The sequence below is a fragment of the Osmerus eperlanus genome, chromosome 9, assembly GCF_963692335.1.
Source record: "Osmerus eperlanus chromosome 9, fOsmEpe2.1, whole genome shotgun sequence".
Classification (NCBI taxonomy): Eukaryota; Metazoa; Chordata; class Actinopteri; order Osmeriformes; family Osmeridae; genus Osmerus; species Osmerus eperlanus.
In genome coordinates this window covers 5,052,702-5,072,150 of record NC_085026.1, presented here as the reverse complement: position 1 = coordinate 5,072,150, position 19,449 = coordinate 5,052,702, and the positions used below count along the sequence as shown (strand labels likewise).

General features: G+C 46.7%; 2 protein-coding genes across 3 annotated transcripts; one reads left to right on the top strand and one right to left on the bottom strand.

The window, feature by feature from the left end:
• Positions 1-396: 396 nt before the first annotated feature.
• Positions 397-9,434, bottom strand: ganc (glucosidase, alpha; neutral C). Of its 2 annotated transcripts, none has more exons than XM_062469291.1 (24): positions 9,287-9,434; positions 9,016-9,078; positions 8,824-8,926; positions 7,630-7,760; positions 7,239-7,415; positions 7,077-7,092; positions 6,914-6,980; positions 6,736-6,832; positions 6,429-6,612; positions 5,533-5,659; positions 5,055-5,290; positions 4,736-4,862; positions 4,471-4,550; positions 4,234-4,377; positions 4,020-4,116; positions 3,784-3,885; positions 3,326-3,569; positions 3,119-3,183; positions 2,676-2,752; positions 2,249-2,323; positions 1,888-2,001; positions 1,584-1,696; positions 1,293-1,396; positions 397-1,023 (listed from the first exon to the last, which is right to left on the bottom strand). In XM_062469291.1, the coding sequence occupies exons 1-24, from the start codon at positions 9,319-9,321 to the stop codon at positions 911-913; spliced, it is 2,691 nt and encodes an 896-aa protein (XP_062325275.1). In that variant the 5' UTR covers positions 9,322-9,434; the 3' UTR covers positions 397-910. The 2 variants fall into 2 exon arrangements, with proteins under 2 accessions (XP_062325275.1, XP_062325276.1); XM_062469292.1 differs by having other exon boundaries at positions 397-1,020.
• Positions 9,435-9,684: 250 nt separating this feature from the next.
• Positions 9,685-19,391, top strand: LOC134026486 (transmembrane protein 87A-like). The gene is made up of 20 exons (XM_062469293.1): positions 9,685-9,865; positions 10,468-10,525; positions 10,679-10,776; positions 11,090-11,206; positions 11,880-11,927; positions 12,025-12,081; positions 12,456-12,603; positions 12,727-12,788; positions 13,324-13,507; positions 13,689-13,788; positions 14,229-14,322; positions 14,427-14,500; positions 14,785-14,891; positions 15,388-15,446; positions 15,775-15,878; positions 17,945-18,021; positions 18,102-18,166; positions 18,338-18,390; positions 18,564-18,594; positions 18,741-19,391. The coding sequence occupies exons 1-20, from the start codon at positions 9,761-9,763 to the stop codon at positions 18,780-18,782; spliced, it is 1,683 nt and encodes a 560-aa protein (XP_062325277.1). The 5' UTR covers positions 9,685-9,760; the 3' UTR covers positions 18,783-19,391.
• Positions 19,392-19,449: the final 58 nt, after the last annotated feature.

The following is a 19,449-nucleotide window of genomic DNA, read 5'->3' as shown; positions in this document are numbered from 1 at the left end:
CAAACAACATTTAAATATTCTTCATATTGCAGTGGACTAGGTACTTGTTATTTAAACAAGTATTATAAAAATACTATACTTTAAAGTACTAACTATACTATATAAAGTACTACTATGTTATAAAAGTACTAAACTATGAAGTACTATACTACAAAACTACTACATCATATTGTCCTTGAGAAGTTATTATTGCACTTTAGTTGAGATGAGATATCTCAAAATAAGATTTTTATTTGTATGATAAAAGCATTTGTTATGTGAATCAAATGTACTTCTCCTCCACCTCCAGCCCCTACTCCTCCTCCTCTGGCCCCCTACTCCTCCAGTTCCAGCCCCTACTCCTCCTCCTCTGGCCCCCTACTCCTCCAGTCCCAGCCCCTACTCCTCCTCCTCTGGCCCCCTACTCCTCCAGTCCCAGCCCCTACTCCTCCTCCTCTGGCCCCCTACTCCTCCAGTCCCAGCCCCTACTCCTCCTCCTCTGGCCCCCTACTCCTCCAGTCCCAGCCCCTACTCCTCCTCCTCTGGCCCCCTACTCCTCCAGTCCCAGCCCCTACTCCTCCTCCTCTGGCCCCCTACTCCTCCAGTCCCAGCCCCTACTCCTCCTCCTCTGGCCCCCTACTCCTCCAGTCCCAGCCCCTACTCCTCCTCCTCTGGCCCCCTACTCCTCCAGTCCCAGCCCCTACTCCTCCTCCTCTGGCCCCCTACTCCTCCAGTCCCAGCCCCTACTCCTCCTCCTCTGGCCCCCTACTCCTCCAGTCCCAGCCCCTACTCCTCCTCCTCTGGCCCCCTACTCCTCCAGTCCCAGCCCCTACTCCTCCTCCTCTGGCCCCCTACTCCTCCAGTCCCAGCCCCTACTCCTCCTCCTCTGGCCCCCTACTCCTCCAGTCCCAGCCCCTACTCCTCTGACCCCCTACTCTGTGTGGATCTCCCAGTCCTCCTCCACCTTCAGGTTCAGTCCTGTCACCGTCAGAACGTGCCCCGCTTCCTCAAACCCAAACTTCACAGTAACGGACTTGGAACCTGCTGGAAGGAAAATACTGAGTCACTACAACACCAGCGAAGGCCTCTATACAGAACCACAGCTGGTGAATCACAGGTATCATATTATTATCATTTCACTAAATGTGTAGTTCAATTACTTAAGATTTATACTTAAGTAAAAACAAGGAATCCCTCTTATGAAAGTAATATCTGTATTTACATTGGGTAGTTGCTAGACTTTCAGCTGTTCTCAACTACAGCCCTTGGCGTGTACATAGTAACCATGGCGGCAGGATGTCACAGAGCCTCACCTGAGATGTGTGCTGTCACTCTGGAGGGCTTCTTACTCATCCCCATGACGATGACAGACTGCACCACGCTGCCAGAGGTGAAGCGGCCCTCCTCGCTGGCACAGCTGGGGGTCACCATAGTAACACCACAAAAGTCTTGGATTCATGTCATTGATTACATTGTCACCGTCAGTGTGATCAACTCTCTCATTGCTATTGTGTTTTTAGAGTGTGTGTGTGCAGTGTGTGTGTATGTGCAGTAAGTTTCCATGTGTGAATATATATGAGTGTGTGTGTGTGTGCCTGCCTCACCAGCAGACCAGACGGCCTGACAGCATGCTGAATCGGCGCAGGCAGAAGTCTTTTCTGTCCCGGTACCCAAAGGAGTGGCCATTGTCTAGGTACAGCTCTCCAACAGCCCCGCCCTGCAGGACGGAGGGAGAACTGCAGTCAGAATGCCAGTTACCTCACAACGGTCCAAAGAACATGTGCCGAGTCATCAAGTAGGGCCTCAAATATATTCCTGCCATCTTTGTTGAGTTAAGATTATTTTGTTGATCTATTCGAACTCAAATTTGAGCAGTCAGGTTGATAAAGCTGGGGGGGGGGTGCTCACGTTGGAGCCCAGCGCCACGGTGAGGCAGAAGGGGAGGAGCTCCAGGTCAGCTGTGCAGGAGCCACAGCCTGCTCTCCTGGGCACCACCGTGCCCCCACGCTGGAACACAGGGACCTGGACACACGGGGGGAAGAGACAGGGTGGAAGAGGGGGGGGGGGGGGGACAGGGGGTGGAAGGAGGGGGGGAGAGAGAGGGGGTGGAAGGCAGACAGGAGAGAATGTTTCTATGTTTGATGCTGCTGTTTGGCAAAAGTCTCCTCTTAGATATATATTTCTATTAAAATCACATTTCTGAGCTCGTCAAATAACAGCCTATAACAATTGAACGTAATATAAAGTAGTCTGATGTGATCTAACTCACTGTGTCCAGGGTCACTGGCATCCTCACGGTCTGGCCTCCTCTGACCTGCTCCATCGACTGGACGTCATACCAGACCTACAGCAGATAGAGCATATCATACCAGACCTACAGCAGATAGAGCACATCATACCAGACCTACAGCAGATAGAGCATATCATACCAGACCTACAGCAGATAGAGCACATCATACCAGACCTACAGCAGATAGAGCACATCATACCAGACCTACAGCAGATAGAGCACATCATACCAGACCTACAGCAGATAGAGCACATCATACCAGATCTACAGCAGATAGAGCACATCATACCAGACCTACAGCAGATAGAGCATATCATACCAGACCTAGACCAGTTCAGACACAATGTATGACAACAAAAATAATCTTCGTGCCCACGGACGACTAGAGGGAGGCGACAGCAATTACCTCCCCAGAGCCAGGAAGTACCACCTGGACCTCTCTAGCCCCAGCTTCAGTTACAGGACAGACCAGCAGGGCAGCCCCTGCATGGAAACAGAACTGTTACAACACTGGTCCACCTGCGGTAAAAAATACAGCAGGACTGAAGAGAGAATATCATAGAGCTGAGTAGAATGGAGTAGGCTGGAGTAGAGTCAAATGGAGTAGAGTCAAATAAAGCAGAGCAGATAACAGTAGAGCAGAGTAGAATAAAGTGCAATAGTATCTAGAATCAAATAAAACTTCTGTGTCCATCCAGGATCGAAATTTGTACTTGGCCCGACCTTTCATAAAACATGTCATGCATACAGAACCTTCTCCATTCACCAAATACATTCTTCATTCACAAAATCCATCCTCCATCCATTCTCTTCCTTCACTGACAGTGACAGATGAGGATCCATCCTCACCGATCATGTACTGGTGGTCCACAGAGAAGGTGTTCTCCTCTCTGGGGAATTCTACCCACAGCGGTCTGAGGTAAACACACAAGTAGAAGATCAATCTCATAATTCATAAATGTATTTATGAATTATTTATTTGATCCAAAGCGACGGTCCAGTCAGCACAGGAGCAGGCCTCACTACTCCCTCCCCCCAGCAGGGGGCAGCCCTCACCGTAGCGGGGCCAGGCCGCAGCGCTGGCTGAGGTAGAAGAGGGTGTACCAGTAGGGCAGCAGGCGGTACCGGCTCTGGACGGCGCTGCGGATGGCTGCCGTGACGGCGTCCCCAAACAGCCAGGGCTCGCGGCGGCGTGTCGTAATGGCGGAGTGGCCTCTGAAGAAGGGCTGCAGTGAGCCGGCCTGGTACCAGCGCACCAGCAGCTCTGGGTGTGGGTCCTTCACAAACCCACCCACATCCGCTGGAGCACACACACACGCACACACGCACGCAGTTTAGTCAGCATCTAACACCTGTTATCAGTTTATATACTTAGTGCCACAGTTACTGATGGTTATCAAACACCAGGCAAGGTCAAAGGACAACAACCAGCATTGTTGGCGTTTTAAGGCATTGAAGGTGTAGCCTTGTGACGTCACAGCTGTATTGTCTCAGGTCCCACGTCCAGTCCTCACCTCCACAGAAGGCCACGCCCACCACACTGAGAGACAGGAGCATGGGGATGGAGATCTGGAGATACTCCCAGGACGCCACGTTGTCACCGGTCCACACTGCACCTGTCTCACACACACACACACACAACAGTGTTATTCAGACTCTTTTTTACCTAATTTTCTCTTGTTTCTACCAAACCTCTATTCGTAACGCACCAACCATGTTTGTAACATAAGCAAACCTGTTGGAAACGTACCAAACCTCTGAGAGCCAGCAAAGAAGGAGCGAGACAGGACAAAGCTTCTCTCTGACCCTGCCGAGCGGGTCACCAGGCCCTCCGCCGTGGACATGTGCTGGGAGGGACACACACAGTGTTACACACTCCATACACATACACTGTCACACAGTCCACTTCCTGCCTCTGTGCTGCCGGGGGTGGGGGGGGTGGGGGTGGGGGGGGGCGAGGTCACCTGGAGAAAGCCATAGAGGTTGTGGAGGTCCCTGTGCTCCCAGCCGCCATGATGCACTGTGTCCTTGGGCATGGTCTGCTCTGGGCCCCCGAACACCGAGGGCTCGTTCATATCGTTCCACACAAACAGGGAGGGTGTGGAGCCCTGGGCCACAGGCAAACACACGTTGTCAGGATTTCCAGATACCTGGTCAGCTGGCATGTTCCAGGTGTGCTGTGCTCAGATGTCCTCACTCACAGTGTATTTGTCGAGGCTGAACTGTGTGGAGTACCAGGAACGAGTGGCGGGGTTGCTGTAGTCCAGGTAGCAGGACTCACCTGGTGGGGGGGGGGGGTAAGGTATGCAAGTCAGAAGGACAAAGCAGAATGAAATTATTTGAGAATGATTTGGGAAGGGTAGTGTCGTAGAGCATTTCACTGATAAGAGCTTCAAATCCTCCCCTGTATGTTGCTTTGGATAGAAGCGTCTGCTAAATGAACATATTACATTACAAGAAACGGACCTGGCCAGCATGATCCCTGATAGATATTCCCTTCTCTGTCCTTCACAAAATGGCCACCATTTCTCGCCTCATTGTATAACGGCCATCCGGGGTCCATCTTGAGGTGAGGATCACTGATGACCACCAACTGCAGCATGTGTGACCAACGATAAGATGTTAGTGTCAGCGGCACAACAAACATCCAATCAAATTTGATATTTATAGCCGTCTTCATAAGAAATCTCAAAGACGGCTTCCCAGATGCCCACAGGTCAGCATCTATAACCAACCTCAACCTGTGGAGCCATCCACCAAGCAGAAACACAGGAGCCACCCTGACCTTCCTCTTCCGGGCCACCAGATGGCGCTGAAGACCGAGCGGATCGGGGAAGTGGACCGGGTCCCAGGTGAAGTAGCGCTTCCCGTCCGTGTGCTCGATGTCCAGCCAGATGACATCATAGGGGATGGCGTGAAGGTCAAAGCCAGCGTCCACCGCCTTCACGTCCGCCTCGTCGTCGTAGTTCCAGCGACTCTGGTGGTACCCCAGAGAGAAGAGGGGGGGCAGGGCCTGCGGGCCTGACCAGACCACAACATGAACACATTTAGAAACTCTAATGTCCAGCTGAACGAAAGAACCCTATGTTGCAGTAATAATGAGCAGAACCTCATTAATTAATCTCAGAGAGACCATTTTAATTTGATTACTTTTAATGTGTTTACACAATTTAACAGACACTTTTACACAGGGCGACATACAAGTGCAAAGAAAGTAGAAAGCAGAAGCTGGAGGATCAGAAGTGGGGGGTGGCATGCTGTACCTGTGAGCTGAGCGTACTGGCTGAAGGCGAGGTGGGGGGTGGGGCCCAGCAGCACCATGCAGTCCAGCACCCCGCTCTCTGACAGCCAGCCCACGTCTGTCTGAGGAGGAACCCTGCTCCTCTTCCTCTTCACGGGGGGGTAAAAAGTAATATATTAGTTATTACTTATTGTTCAGTAAGAGTAGTGTGATTAAGTTACATTATTACTTTCTGTACAAAGTCATATTCTTACTTATATTACTATTACTTTTAATAGCAGCGAGTTCGACTTTGTAAAAGATTTGCCCGAACATAGGCTTCAGACGCAAAATACAGTTTCTTTAAAGAAGAACTTTCATTTCAAAAAATCTTAAACATCAAAAACGCTTATAAATTCAAAAATAATAATATATTTGTGTGAATAAATTATACTATGTTAGCAGCCACTTGTGGAAACGGGTCGCCATCTCTCAAGGTTTAAAGTCGATTTTTCGCTAGCTTCCAGCTTTGTTTCTCTGTGGACAATTTCGAGGTGTTTTTTTTAGTTTTAAGTGCTGCTTTTGGCAGTAGTGTGTGTATACAGGTGTATGTGTAGGGCTGGGCGATATATCGAATATTAGCGATAATATCGCAATAATTCTGACGACGATGTAAAATGTGAAAATATCGTGAATATCGAATATTATTTATATATTTTTTTGCTGGTCCTTGTGTTTTAAAATCACCGTCTGGCTCCTCTGTGTTCACACACAGACACACACAGACACCGTTTGTGCACATGCTCACAAAGAGCTCACAAAGAGCATGTGCACTTTTTTGCAAACATATTGAGATATATATCGAATATTGTAAACATTTTGACAATATCGAGATATCACATTTTTCTTATATATCGCCCAGCCCTATGTGTGTGTTACCTCCTCATGGCTGGGGGTGTAGTGGACGTCCACCAGGGTCTCGGAGGTATTGAGCCAGAACAGCCCCAAGGTTCTGTCAGGCCTGTGGGCCAGCAGCAGAGGTACCGAGCCGTACAGCCCCAGACGGCTGTTGGTTTTATAAGCAAACACGTCCAGGTTGTAGAGGCGATACGGCTCACTGCCCCTGGGAAGAGCACAGCGCTAATATTAACCTAGCACACTAGCATTAGCCTAGCAGCGCTTACATTAGCCTTGCAATACTACCATCAGTAGGCATTACACAAGATATAAAATAAAACGATTTAACCTGGTGTCCTTGAGCAGAAGGCTGTCGGCGTGTTCAGGGAGTCCGTACACATGTCTGAACCCATGGAACCTGAAGTCAGCTCCCACGCTACTGGGGCCTGCGGAGGGAACGAGATGGTCACTAGTGGGTCAGGGGTCAGGACTGGGTTTGAGTTGGATTAATCAAAGTGTGGATCTACCATTGGCTTGAATGTCAACAAACTGTCTGAAAGTCTCTCTGTGTAAACCTGACTGTTCGTCATGATTCTGGGGGGGAAAAAACGTGTAGCAAAGTCAGACAAGATCCAGATGAACAGCAAGGAGAAGAATGTTTTGTTTTATACTGATTTCAGACATGCTCACCTCAGTCTGGGAGGTTCTGGGAGAAAAAGGGTTAGAAAAAAAGAGCACATTTCAGTTAGAAAATGCTTGTTTCCTTAAGCTCCCATCCCTCCTCTCCCTCTCCTCTCCTCCACAACTTCTATCCAACCGATCTTCTCTCCTTTCCCCCCCTCCTGTCTTTACCTGGAGTGGTTCTGGAGAGTCTCAAAGCGCAGTTTGTCTGTGGGGTTGAATGTGACCACCACCTCCTCTCCACACAACACCTCCACACGGAGAGGCCGGCTCCACACCCTGGCCTGGTGCTGGCCCAGTCCCCAGGTGAGAGACACAGAGTCCCCCCTCCTCTGCTGGACCCTCAGCCTGCCGGAGGAACACTGAGAGGTCACCTCCAGAAGTCTAAACAGTATGGAAACCTACCCGGGCTGAACAGGGTCGGATCAATGAAACCGTTAACGATAGATGTACTAGGAGTACTACATAAACATTTTGTTCATTTAGCAGATGCTTTTAGCAGATGCTTTTAGGCACGGTGCAACAATCTCATCAAAACCATAGCTGAAGGACTGGTTCTTACGGTTCACAGATGGGCTCTTGAATCAGGACATCTTGGACCCGGTAGCGAGCTTTAATGGGCTGGAGCTCATCGATGAAGATCCTGACAGCATTTCCGTTACTGATTGCTGATATGGTGAGCAGCAGTCTCACCTGGGAAGATAAGGTTTCTGGTCAACGCTGAGGCTCACACTGTGGAGGAATGAAATCTATATTTCTAATTCAATGCTGTTATGACAATCAATACCTCAATTATACAAAATGTGTAATGAAAATGCTGAACATATGCTTCAATTAGAACAGATGAACTTATGCACTAGAATGTTTCTAAGTCAGTGAAAAGTGAACCATGTTCTGAGGAATGTAACTTTTGGTGTGAGGAGGAATGCAGAAGGTCAGCATGCTAACAGGGGAGGAGAGATGGTAAAACTATGGGACTGGAGCAGGTACAATGGGCCTCACAGCCATTTGGAGTAAAAGTGTCAACATCAGGAGATAAGGAGATGCATTGGGCCGTGGAGGATGTAACTCTTTGCTCTTGGACATCATCAGACCATCTGGTCTGTCCCACCTTCGGATATTCTGTTCTCCCATTGGATATACTGCCCACCCTTGGATGCCTCCCTCCCCCTTGGAGACTCTGCCCCCCCCTTCCCCTTACATCATCAGACCTTTGGGTCTGGTCTGCCCCCTTCCCTTGTGACGCCATCAGACCCTTGGACTGCCCACCCTCAGTGACCACGAACGCCTTTGACACCTAATAGGATGAACACATCCCCTCCCCATTGTCTTCTGACCAACGACCTCACAAACCCCTCTCTCTCAGGAGGGGTACAAGACCTGTGTGCTCTGGGCAGGTAGACAGAATTTGGACTGGGCACAACTCTCTCTGACTTCTGTCAAGTCTGTTCTCACCAGGGCCTTTGTTTGCTCTACTCTGTGACTCTTTACTCTGTGAAGCGAGACTGGCAACATCGACTGGTATCACTGATCTAAACTGAAGACATCCTGGTGTGTTGTATTCATTGTTTGATTGCATAATTTCTTAATAATAAACTACAAATAACTTGGTCTGGCATTTAACCTTGTATCCTTCTCCACCTAGATTAGCAACACTTTACAAAACTCAGCTGTTAATCCTCAGCCATCAGTTGCCTGACAGGTAACTAACATACCTAGCTAAATGCATATTATGCTGGAGAGACAAACTCATTACCTGAGAATCTGGTTCCAACACTTCAAATATCGCCACTTTCTCTTTGAGCACAAGGGTGTCCAATAGTGCACAGTAGTGCAAGGTGGGTCCCTGCACTTGTCGCCTATTTATCAATAAAAACAATATTGTAAAGCATTTATGACGATAATGAGGCACCATCATTGTTTCTAATGTAATACATGTTTAACAAACCTGTGAAAGGCTATCTGGTCACATTTCTTAAATTTCTCTTTCCCTTCATCATCAGGAACAACACTGGAAATGTGTAGAATATTTAGAAGGGAACACAATGCTTTCTTGTGGACAGAGTTACATTAATTATAGTTAAAACGTCCGTAAACAATGTACCACTGTTCATCTGCCTACACAGGATGTCTCATAATCACGCGGATGCTGGGAAGCGAAAGCTAAAAGTCAACAGTCAAATGTCAATGTTCGGACACAGTAAAACGTTTTTGGTTACCTCACGATGGTTTCAGTACAACCTTCGTCCGCCATTTCGTTAGTTATTTTCTCGCAGACTGTACTTGCAAATACTTCTAGTCATAAGTATATAATCTGGTCTGTACTTATGTAATTTGTCACAACATACAACATGCATGTGTATGGTATTGTTGCGCGAGAGATTTGTAGTGTTTGATCACTACAACACGCGAAGCTCCCTCTAGCGTTCAAAACAACTCACTGTGAGTGAGTTGAGTAAAAAATGAGTATACCCTTGTCTATGACATAATAGCACTGATTGAAAGTTTTAAAATACAACGTAATTTCTAACAACAACCAATGTGTTCTGTTGAATGTAAATGTGTTACGCTATGTTTTAATACAGCATTGCCTCCTATTGGCAGCGGTCTGTACTTTCACGTCATCAAACCCGGAACTGACTGCGGCACAAGTTCTTTATAGATACAAATAGCTAGCTTGATAGATAGCTATAATGCCGTATATCACGGCGAATCTGCTATGTTTTTTGTTTTTTATTACAGCAGTCCGTCTTGGGACCGCAGCAGAGGTGTCCCTATGGAATGTGGACATCGTTTCAGTGAGTGTTTTCCAGATATGTTGTGTTTATTACCCCTGATAATATGCAGAACACTCGGGTCCATATACGGCTAGCTATGTAGCACTAACCTCAACGGCTCCGTGCCATCCAGACCACATGACATGCTCTTTCAACATCATGTTGACATCATGTTTGTGGCTGTTAATTGTCATTTCTCATGATATGCTTTGGTGGTGACTCCGAGTACAGTAATTGGATAGCGATCCCCTCACACCAGCTGTTAGTGTGCTATCATCATTACAGACTCATTTGTACTGAGTATAGCCACGTCTCTCTAAGATAGCTAGCAGCGTGGTTTGCTGTATTCATGATAACAGCAAATGCCTTTAGAGACACTTGATGCGTGCATTAGGTTGCTTCATACAGGGCATTCATAGTAAGTCATGTCAAGACTCGCAGAGTACTAATGTATGACTACTATACTATAATATACTATACTATACCCTACTTTAAGCTACTGAGCAACTGGCCACTATACTAAATGTGACTATTACAATACTTGCCTATACCATAGGCTACTACTGCATTAGGCCTGTACTATAAGCAATCAAAACATCTGGATCTGTACATTCTATTATTAGGACCAGGACCTAGTCTTCAGGAAGACATTGTATGCCAACACAACCATCCTCATGAAGTGTGAGTACTGAAAGTCTTCATTTGATCTAAAGTATTAACTTTATATGCAGTTTATGCAGTTAACCGCTCCCCGAAATCCCTTTTGAATGAATTTACAAATAAACAACGTAAGTAGCTCATGTTGCTATGGTTGCTGGTTTTTCTCCATCCTAGTTCAAGGAGATGTGTCGTCGTGTGACGGAAACCTCGCCTTCAACATCAGCTGGTACCTGCGCTCATCCGTGTGCTACAACGAGGTTTTCAACACTCCCGTGAGTACAGACCTCTCCTTTGTTCCCCACGCTCACAGTCACACACAAATACACTGTCACACACATCACACACACATTGTTACATACACACAGCCATGTAGTATCACACACACAGTCATACACTCAAAGCGTCATACAAACATAGTATCGAACATACACATGGCGTCACACACAGCCAGTCTTATAGCAGCCAAGTCACCTTTAAATCCTTATGATCATTTGGATGTATTCCGTGTGTGCGGATGTTGTTCCACAGACTGCATGTCCCTGTCCAGCCTCTCCCGTTGATTTCATGCATTTTCTCACCTCCCAGGACAGCAAGGCGATGAGCATGTTCGGGATGGACCACATGTTGAGGGACGGCTGGACTGGTTTTTACAGTCAAGGCTACATGTTGTTTGAAAACTGCTCTGCCCTCTTCCTGCCCAAGGTGAGTGGGATCCAGTTACAATGCATTTACGGAGACAGTTTTATCTCAAAGTGACATGCAAGTCGTGCACATAGAAAGTACAGCCGTAGATCAAGGATCAGAAGTTCATAGTTCTAATAGTATCGGTGGTTAGAGTCAAGGAATGGTCTGTATTTACCAGGCACAGTGCAGGATAACGTCATCTCAGCTACCAGGCATAGTGCAGGATAACCTCATCTCAGCTACCAGGCACAGTGCAGGATAACCACATCTCAGCTACCAGGCACAGTGCAGGATAACCACATCTCAGCTACCAGGCATAGTGCAGGATAACCTCATCTCAGCTACCAGGCACAGTGCAGGATAACCACATCTCAGCTACCAGGCACAGTGCAGGATAACCACATCTTAGCTACCAGGCACAGTGCAGGATAACCTCATCTCAGCTACCAGGCATAGTGCAGGATAACCTCATCTCAGCTACCAGGCACAGTGCAGGATAACCACATCTCAGCTACCAGGCACAGTGCAGGATAACCTCATCTCAGCTACCAGGCATAGTGCAGGATAACCACATCTCAGCTACCAGGCACAGTGCAACAATACAATAGTGTTTTCTTGAGGTTTACAGGTGATTGAGTACTACATCAAGTATGAATCATGATGTTCCTCTCTCTCTCGCTCTCTCACACAGGTGTACTACTCAGACTTCAGTCCCTACCAGGCCCTCAGCATCCCGTCGGTGAGTGCAACAGCGTCAACACAGAGGCTCTCAGGAAATAGTGGGGAATTTGCTGTTGGAAAACAGCTGTCATTTTACTCTCACGTTGTCGTTACAGAGAGAAGATGACAGACCTTCGAATCACTCCACCCCTCAGGGTTGGTCAGAGAAGCCAGTGAGTCTGTTATCCGTGATAAAAATATTTCTACTGTTTATAGATGCCTTCCAATCCTGTAAGTATTGGGTCTGTAAAGTCAAAATTGCACACTTCAGAAATATGAAAAACATTGTAATTGGGGAGATGGATCTCTAAAAGGGCAGTTATTCTTTGTTGGTCAAACATATATGTGTTGGAATTGCCAGAAATAAAAGGTGACATTCTGTCCTTTTGTCTCACAGTAATCTTTTAATTATATTTTCATAAAGCTTCTGTGTAAAAATGTCAATTTGGACTTGACCGTCCTAGTACTTATGGAGGGCACTGCATATGGCAATTTGTTCCATTACATGGATGTGTATTGTGTTTAAATGATGTCAACTCCCTCCCAGGAAATCGGCGCGGTGGCCAAGGCCTGGTCGGACAGCCCGTACCTGTTCATAGTGAGGGTGCAGTCCGCGCCCTCAGACTCCATCAGTGGGAGATCAGGATTAGAGGAGGAGGTGGCTAACGAGCTTCCAAGAGGCTTTGCATTCACAAGTGAGAGTCCGTGTTGAATACGGGTCCTGTCCTGCACACACACACACACTCTTGCACTCACAAACACTGAAATCCTCTAAATTCTATTGATAGTTAAGCAATAAATTGTCTGTGTGTTTGCAGTGACGGTGGAGATGAAAGGACCTCGTGAATACTCCTCTCCTGCTGACTGGCCTCTGATGATGGTGAGAGTTCTGTCCTACATGGTGTCTGAGCCTGTCTCTATGAGGCTGTCTGTCTAGTGGGCCTGGTGGTGAAGGTCTGTGTCTAGTGGACCTGGTGGTGAAGGTCTGTGTCTAGTGGGCCTGGTGGTGAAGGTCTGTGTCTAGTGGGCCTGGTGGTGAAGGTCTGTGTCTAGTGGGCCTGGTGGTGAAGGTCTGTGTCTAGTGGGCCTGGTGGTGAAGGTCTGTGTCTAGTGGACCTGGTGGTGAAGGTCTGTGTCTAGTGGGCTTGGTGGTGAAGGTCTGTGTCTAGTGGGCCTGGTGGTGAAGGTCTGTGTCTAATGGGCCTGGTGGTGAAGGTCTGTGTCTAGTGGGCCTGGTGGTGAAGGTCTGTGTCTAGTGGACCTGGTGGTGAAGGTCTGTGTCTAGTGGGCCTGGTGGTGAAGGTCTATGTCTAGTGGGCCTGGTGGTGAAGGTCTGTGTCTAGTGGGCCTGGTGGTGAAGGTCTGTGTCTAGTGGGCCTGGTGGTGAAGGTCTGTGTGTCCTGGCTCTTCCACAGTTCTTCATGGTCATGTGCATCGTCTACGTGCTGTTCGGGGCCCTCTGGCTCTTCTGGTCCGCCTGCTACTGGAGGGATCTGCTGAGGATCCAGTTCTGGATCGGGGCTGTGATCATCCTGGGAATGTTGGAGAAAGCTGTGTTCTACTCTGAGTACCAGAGCATTCGCTACAGAGGAGACTTTGGTGAGTTGAGTCATGTTTGAATATTAATACCAAATAATGTACTTATTTAGCAGACACTTATATCCAAAAGAAACATACTGGGGATTTGAACTGGTGACCTCTTAATCTGCAGTTAAATGCTCTACCTATCCCCTGTATTCCTATTTCAGTTTTTTAACCGTTTAACTGTTTCTTTTCAAAGTGCAAGGAGCTGTGATTTTTGCTGAGCTTCTCTCCGCCCTGAAGAGATCCCTGGCTCGGATCCTGGTTCTCATCGTCAGTCTGGGCTATGGCATTGTCAAGTTAGTTCAACCTCGCAACACTAACACTGATTGTGTTCTTCCACTGGGGCAGACAACCACACCATAAATCTGTCTGTAATGTAAAAGCCATTGATGTATATGTTCTGAGTTTTGCTAAAGCAAAGGTATGAAGGGTGGAATTATACTGTAACAGCTCCAAAGCTGTCTTGAGAATACCTTGTGTTCTTGGGGTAGAGTTATGGTCGTGGTTGAGATTTCCTGTCGTTTGCAATGTCTCGCAAACGTCAAACCTATAGCTCACAAACTTCACACAGCTAGTTCACAAACCTCACAAAGCTGGTTCATAACACTAGTTCACAAACTTCACGAAACTATTTCACAAACCTCACAAAGCTAGTTCACAACACTAGTTCACAAACTTCACGAAACTATTTCACAAAGCTGGTTGAAAACCCTGGCCTGTGATTCTCTCCCGCCAGGCCTCGGTTGGGGACCACGGTGCACAGGCTGGCAGCAGTGGGCCTCCTCTACCTGGTCTTCTCCTCAGTCGAGGGAGTGCTGAGGGTCACAGGCGTGAGTTCTCACTCATCATCTACAGGACCAGCTAGCTTTGGCTACTAACGTCAGTGGTGTTTATTGAGATGCGTGCTTTGGTGATTTAAGATCATTTGTTCCAGGGCTTCTATGGAACGGTGGCACTTGTGGCTAACCTCAGCCTCTCCCTCATCGACTCCTGCGTCATGTGGTGGATATCCTTTATGCATTTGTTTAGACGGCCGTTCACACATACGTGTACTAGCATTTAGCTGGTTAGGCGTCACACCCTTTCCACCTGTCCTGAGACAGTTACATTTAGTCATTTTAGTCATTTAGCAGACGCTCTTATCAGTTCCTGTGCAGTGTGTGTATCTTACTGCAGTTGTTACTGTACAGTGTGCGTGTGTGTGTTACAACAGTATGTTACCGTGCAGTGTGCGTGTGTTACGATATTCTGTAATATTATAGTACCTTGTGTTCCTTAGCTTGGGTCCACATTTTCATCAGCCTGTCCCAGACCACTCGTCTGCTGAAGCTGCGCAGGAACGTGGTGAAGCTGTCTCTGTACCAGCACTTCACCAACACACTCATCTTCTCCGTCCTGGGTGGGTAGGAGCACATTCAACTCTCTGGATTACATCAGGGTAGATTATATTCCAGATTAGCCACATTAGCATAGTGTGTATACAAGGGGTTCCCAACCCTGGTCCTCAGGGACCCCCTGTCCTGCATGTTTTAGATGCTTCCCTGCTCCAACACACCTGATTCAGATGAATGGGTCGTTATCCAGCTTTGCAGAAGCCTGCTTATGACCATTCATTTGAATCAGGTGTGTTGGAGCAGGGAAACATCTAAAACATGCAGGACGGGGGTGCCCTGAGGACCAGGGTTAGGAACCACTGGCATATACACTTTGGCATTTTAAAAGCATACATTGATAATACACACAGATTGAAATACACGATAATCAGACAACAACAACAAACGGTGTGCAACAACAGACAGGGTTCAACATGTTGTGTACACAGGGTAAAGTGCATGGAGGGATGCTGTCTCACGTGAATGTCTGCTCTGAATGTGTGAATGTTACTTCTTTTACAGCTTCTATTATATTCATCATCTGGACAACCAAAGTTTTCAAGCTGGTGGACTGCCAAACGGTAACTGAGTTTAATCCAGGAGTCCCCAGTCTAGTGCACCTGATTCTAAAATGAGCTGGTTGTTGTGCTGATTCAGGCTAGTTACAATGGAGTTTAAAGCAATGAACTACACGTTCTAGTAGTTCTCTTCATCTGAGCTATACCCATGCTTTACCACTGAGCTACACCCATCCCCATGCTCTACCACTGAGCTACACCCATCCCCATGCTCTACCACTGAGCTACACCCATCCCCATGCTCTACCACTGAGCTACACCCATCCCCATGTATGTGCCTGCGTGTTGTTCCAAGGACCTGTGGGTTGAGCTGTGCTGTTCTGTCCTGCAGGGCTGGAGGGACCTGTGGGTGGACGATGCATTCTGGAGACTTCTCTTCTCCACCATCCTGCTGGTCATCATGGTGCTGCTGAGGCCCTCCGCCAACAGCCAGAGGTCAGAGGGCATTCTGGCACGGGCCTTTAACCTACCTAGTGATGTGGGATGTAGGGGTGCAGCACCCATGTTTATAGCCAAAAATAAAGACGTAAAATGACATTCAGTAAGAGGAAGACAACTTTCTTTGTTTGGATATGAGTTTTTCTTAGAAAGGTTGGCAAGCACAGCGCATAGTCAAGCCGCGGCGGTATACAGTTAGGTCCATAAATATTTGGACATTGACACAATTTTCATCATTTTGGCTCTGTATACCACCACAATGGATTTGAAATGAAACAATCAAGATGTGCTTTAAGTGCAGACTTTCAGCTTTAATTTCAGGGTATTTACATCCAAATCAGGTGAACGGTGTAGGAATTCAACACATTTTATATGTGCCCCCCCCTTTTTAAGGGACCAAAAATAATTGGACAAACTAACATAATCATAAATCTAATTGTCACTTTTAATACTTGGTTGCAAATCCTTTGCAGTCAATGACAGCCTGAAGTCTGGAACCCATAGACATCACCAGACGCTGGGTTTCGTCCCTGGTGATGCTCTGCCAGGCCTCTACTGCAACTGTCTTCAGTTCCTGCTTGTTCTTGGGGCATTTTCCCTTCAGTTTTGTCTTTAGCAAGTGAAATGCATGCTCAATTGGATTTAGGTCAGGTGATTGACTTGGCCATTGCAGAACATTCCACTTCTTTGCCTTGAAAAACTCTTTGGTTGCTTTCGCAGTATGCTTCGGGTCATTGTCCATCTGCACTGTGAAGCGCCGTCCTATGAGTTCTGAAGCATTTGGCTGAATCTGAGCAGATAATATTGCCAGAAACACTTCAGAATTCATCCTACTGCTTTTGTCAGCAGTCACATCATCGATAAATACAAGGGAACCAGTTCCATTGGCAGCCATACATGCCCACGCCATAACACTACCTCCACCATGCTTCACTGATGAGGTGGTATGCTTTGGATCATGAGCAGTTCCTTCCCTTCTCCATACTCTTCTCTTCCCATCATTCTGGTACAAGTTGATCTTGGTCTCATCTGTCCATAGGATGTTGTTCCAGAACTGTACAGGCTCTTTTAGATGTTTTTGGCAAACTCTAATCTGGTCTTCCTGTTTTTGAGACTCACCAATGGTTTACATCTTGTGGTGAACCCTCTGTATTTACTCTGGTGAAGTCTTCTCTTAATTTTTGACTTTGACACAGATACGCCTACCTCCTGGAGAGTGTTCTTGATCTGGCCAACTGTTGTGAAGGGGTTTTTCTTCACCAGGGAAAGAATTCTTCTGTCATCCACCACAGTTGTTTTCCGTGGTCTTCTGGGTCTTTTGGTGTTGCTGAGCTCACCAGTGCGTTCTTTCTTTTTAAGAATGTACCAAACAGTTGATTGAGCCACACCTAATGTTTTTGCTATCTCTCTGATAGGTTTGTTTTGATTTTTTAGCCTAACGATGGCTTGCTTCACTGATGGTGACAGCTCTTTGGACTTCATATTGAGAGTTGACAGCAACCGATTCCAAACACAAATACCATACTTGAAATGAACTCTAGACCTTTTATCTGCTCCTTGTCAATGAAATAACGAACTCCCATGAGGGAATAACATACACCTGGCCATGGAACAGCTGAGCAGCCAATTGTCCAATTACTTTTGGTCCCTTAAAAAGGGGGGGGGGCACATATAAAATGTATTGTAATTCCTACACCGTTCACCTGATGTAAATACCCTGAAATTAAAGCTGAAAGTCTGCACTTAAAGCACATCTTGATTGTTTCATTTCAAATCCATTGTGGTGGTATACAGAGCCAAAATGATGAAAATTGTGTCAATGTCCAAATATTTATGGACCTAACTGTATTTGATCAATGTTGTTAGTTATATTCACCACCCCCCGGTCAGTACCCCTTGTTCAGAATACGTTCCCGTGGCCATGAACCTACCTAGTGTTTTACTTCCCTGTTTACCTGGAGTAGACAGGTGATTCACTGATGTTTGACCTGTCTGCCATTGTGAAGGAGTTTTCAGTGGCGGTCCATCTATGCAGTGTTGCGACTTGTTGTTTTGTGCGGCAGGTTCTCCCATTCCCCCCTCATTGATGAGGATGACGAGGAGGATGAAGCCAAGGAGCCCATGCTGAACGAAGCTTTTGGTGAGAAATATAAGACTATGACATTAACTATAACATAAAAACAAGGATGATTACCTCACAGGATAATCATCTTTTTTCAGAGGGGATGAAGATGAGAGGTGCAAAACCGGACAGTAACGGTGCCCAGAAACTGCTGAGTAAAGAGGTGGGCCCGCCCACTTTCAGGACGAATTATGTCATCTGCCCTCATGAATCACGTCACACAAATCATTGATGATCAAAGGGAACTTGTCACTTGTTGTGTCATATGACAACACAGGCTGTGGATTCAAATGTACTAAATATTGAGGATGGATGAATTGTTGGATGTTTTCAGGATGAGGATCTGAAGTGGGTGGAGGAGAACATTCCTACTACAGTCGCAGATGTGTGAGTGGAAACACGTCTTTATCACTTGATCCTTTGCAGAAGTGATTCTACAGTAGCGAGGTCTTGTGACGCTGTACTGGTGTGAGACTGTATGGATGTGATTGTGTAAGTGACACACAAGTCATGATATGTGTGTCAGTTAGTCTCTCTCCCTCCTTCTCTCATCCCTTCAGAGCCCTGCCTGTTATGCTGGATGAGGAGGAGGTAAGGGCCTCTCTTTGCTCTCCCTGCTGTCCCATGGTTTACAGTCACATTTTTGTCCGTGGAAGAAGAAAAGGCTCCCAGTCTGATGTGCCATCATTCAGCTGAGACTCATTGCTTACACACTAATCCCTGATTTCTCATTCCAGGAAATTCTGAAGACCAAGATGGAGAGATCTAAAATGGAGTAAAAAAAAAAAAAAAAAAGGAAGAGAACACTGGAAAGAGGGAGATTTCAGCGATTTGGGCGGCTATGAATGATTAACTGTTAAACTAAGCGCCAATGAAGGAATCATGGCGATGTGGCATGTTGTACACTCCTAGGTTCATTTTAGTTCTTCTCTTGTATGACATGGGGTGGAGTGGTAGGGAGCAGGAAGTAAGGCCTGTCGGAAGAGTGATATGTGATGTCTGTCAGGCATCCGCCGTCCCACTCCTGGCACAGTGAATTACAGAGACCGACACCTACCACGTTTAATACTCACCTCACAGGCCTAGATTTATTTTCCAATTAGGTGTCACTTTTTCAGCAACTCCTTTCCTTGGCTAATATTATGCCACCTCAATGTAAACGGACTCTTGCCGCTGTCCTTGTGAAATATACTGCGGTGTGGTCAGTGTGAGCTTAATAACTTATTAGCCTATAGCTAAATTGTTTTGTATTGTCGAATGGCCACGCAGTGGGATGTTTGTTGCAGAATGTGAATACAGGTATTTATTTGTATATTCTGCGTTGTACTTGATCTGATTGTTTTGCTTTATTGCTTTTGGTTAAATTAAATTAAACATTTCTACTAAAAGCCGTTTTTGTCTTTTGATTGTTAAACTTGAACGTGACTGCAGTTAAATACTTTTGCC

Coding starts and splice junctions, on each gene's coding strand:
- LOC134026486 (XM_062469293.1), top strand. CDS start 9,761: ATGCCGTATATCACGGCGAATCTGCTATGTTTTTTGTTTTTTATTACA. Junction 12,082..12,455: donor AGGGTTGGTCAGAGAAGCCA/GTGAGTCTGTTA, acceptor ACTCCCTCCCAG/GAAATCGGCGCGGTGGCCAA. Junction 14,892..15,387: donor ACTCATCTTCTCCGTCCTGG/GTGGGTAGGAGC, acceptor CTTCTTTTACAG/CTTCTATTATATTCATCATC.
- ganc (XM_062469291.1), bottom strand. CDS start 9,321: ATGGCGGACGAAGGTTGTACTGAAACCATCGTGAG. Junction 3,886..4,019: donor TGCTGGCTCTCAGAGGTTTG/GTACGTTTCCAA, acceptor TGTGTGAGACAG/GTGCAGTGTGGACCGGTGAC. Junction 2,324..2,675: donor TACTTCCTGGCTCTGGGGAG/GTAATTGCTGTC, acceptor TATCTGCTGTAG/GTCTGGTATGACGTCCAGTC.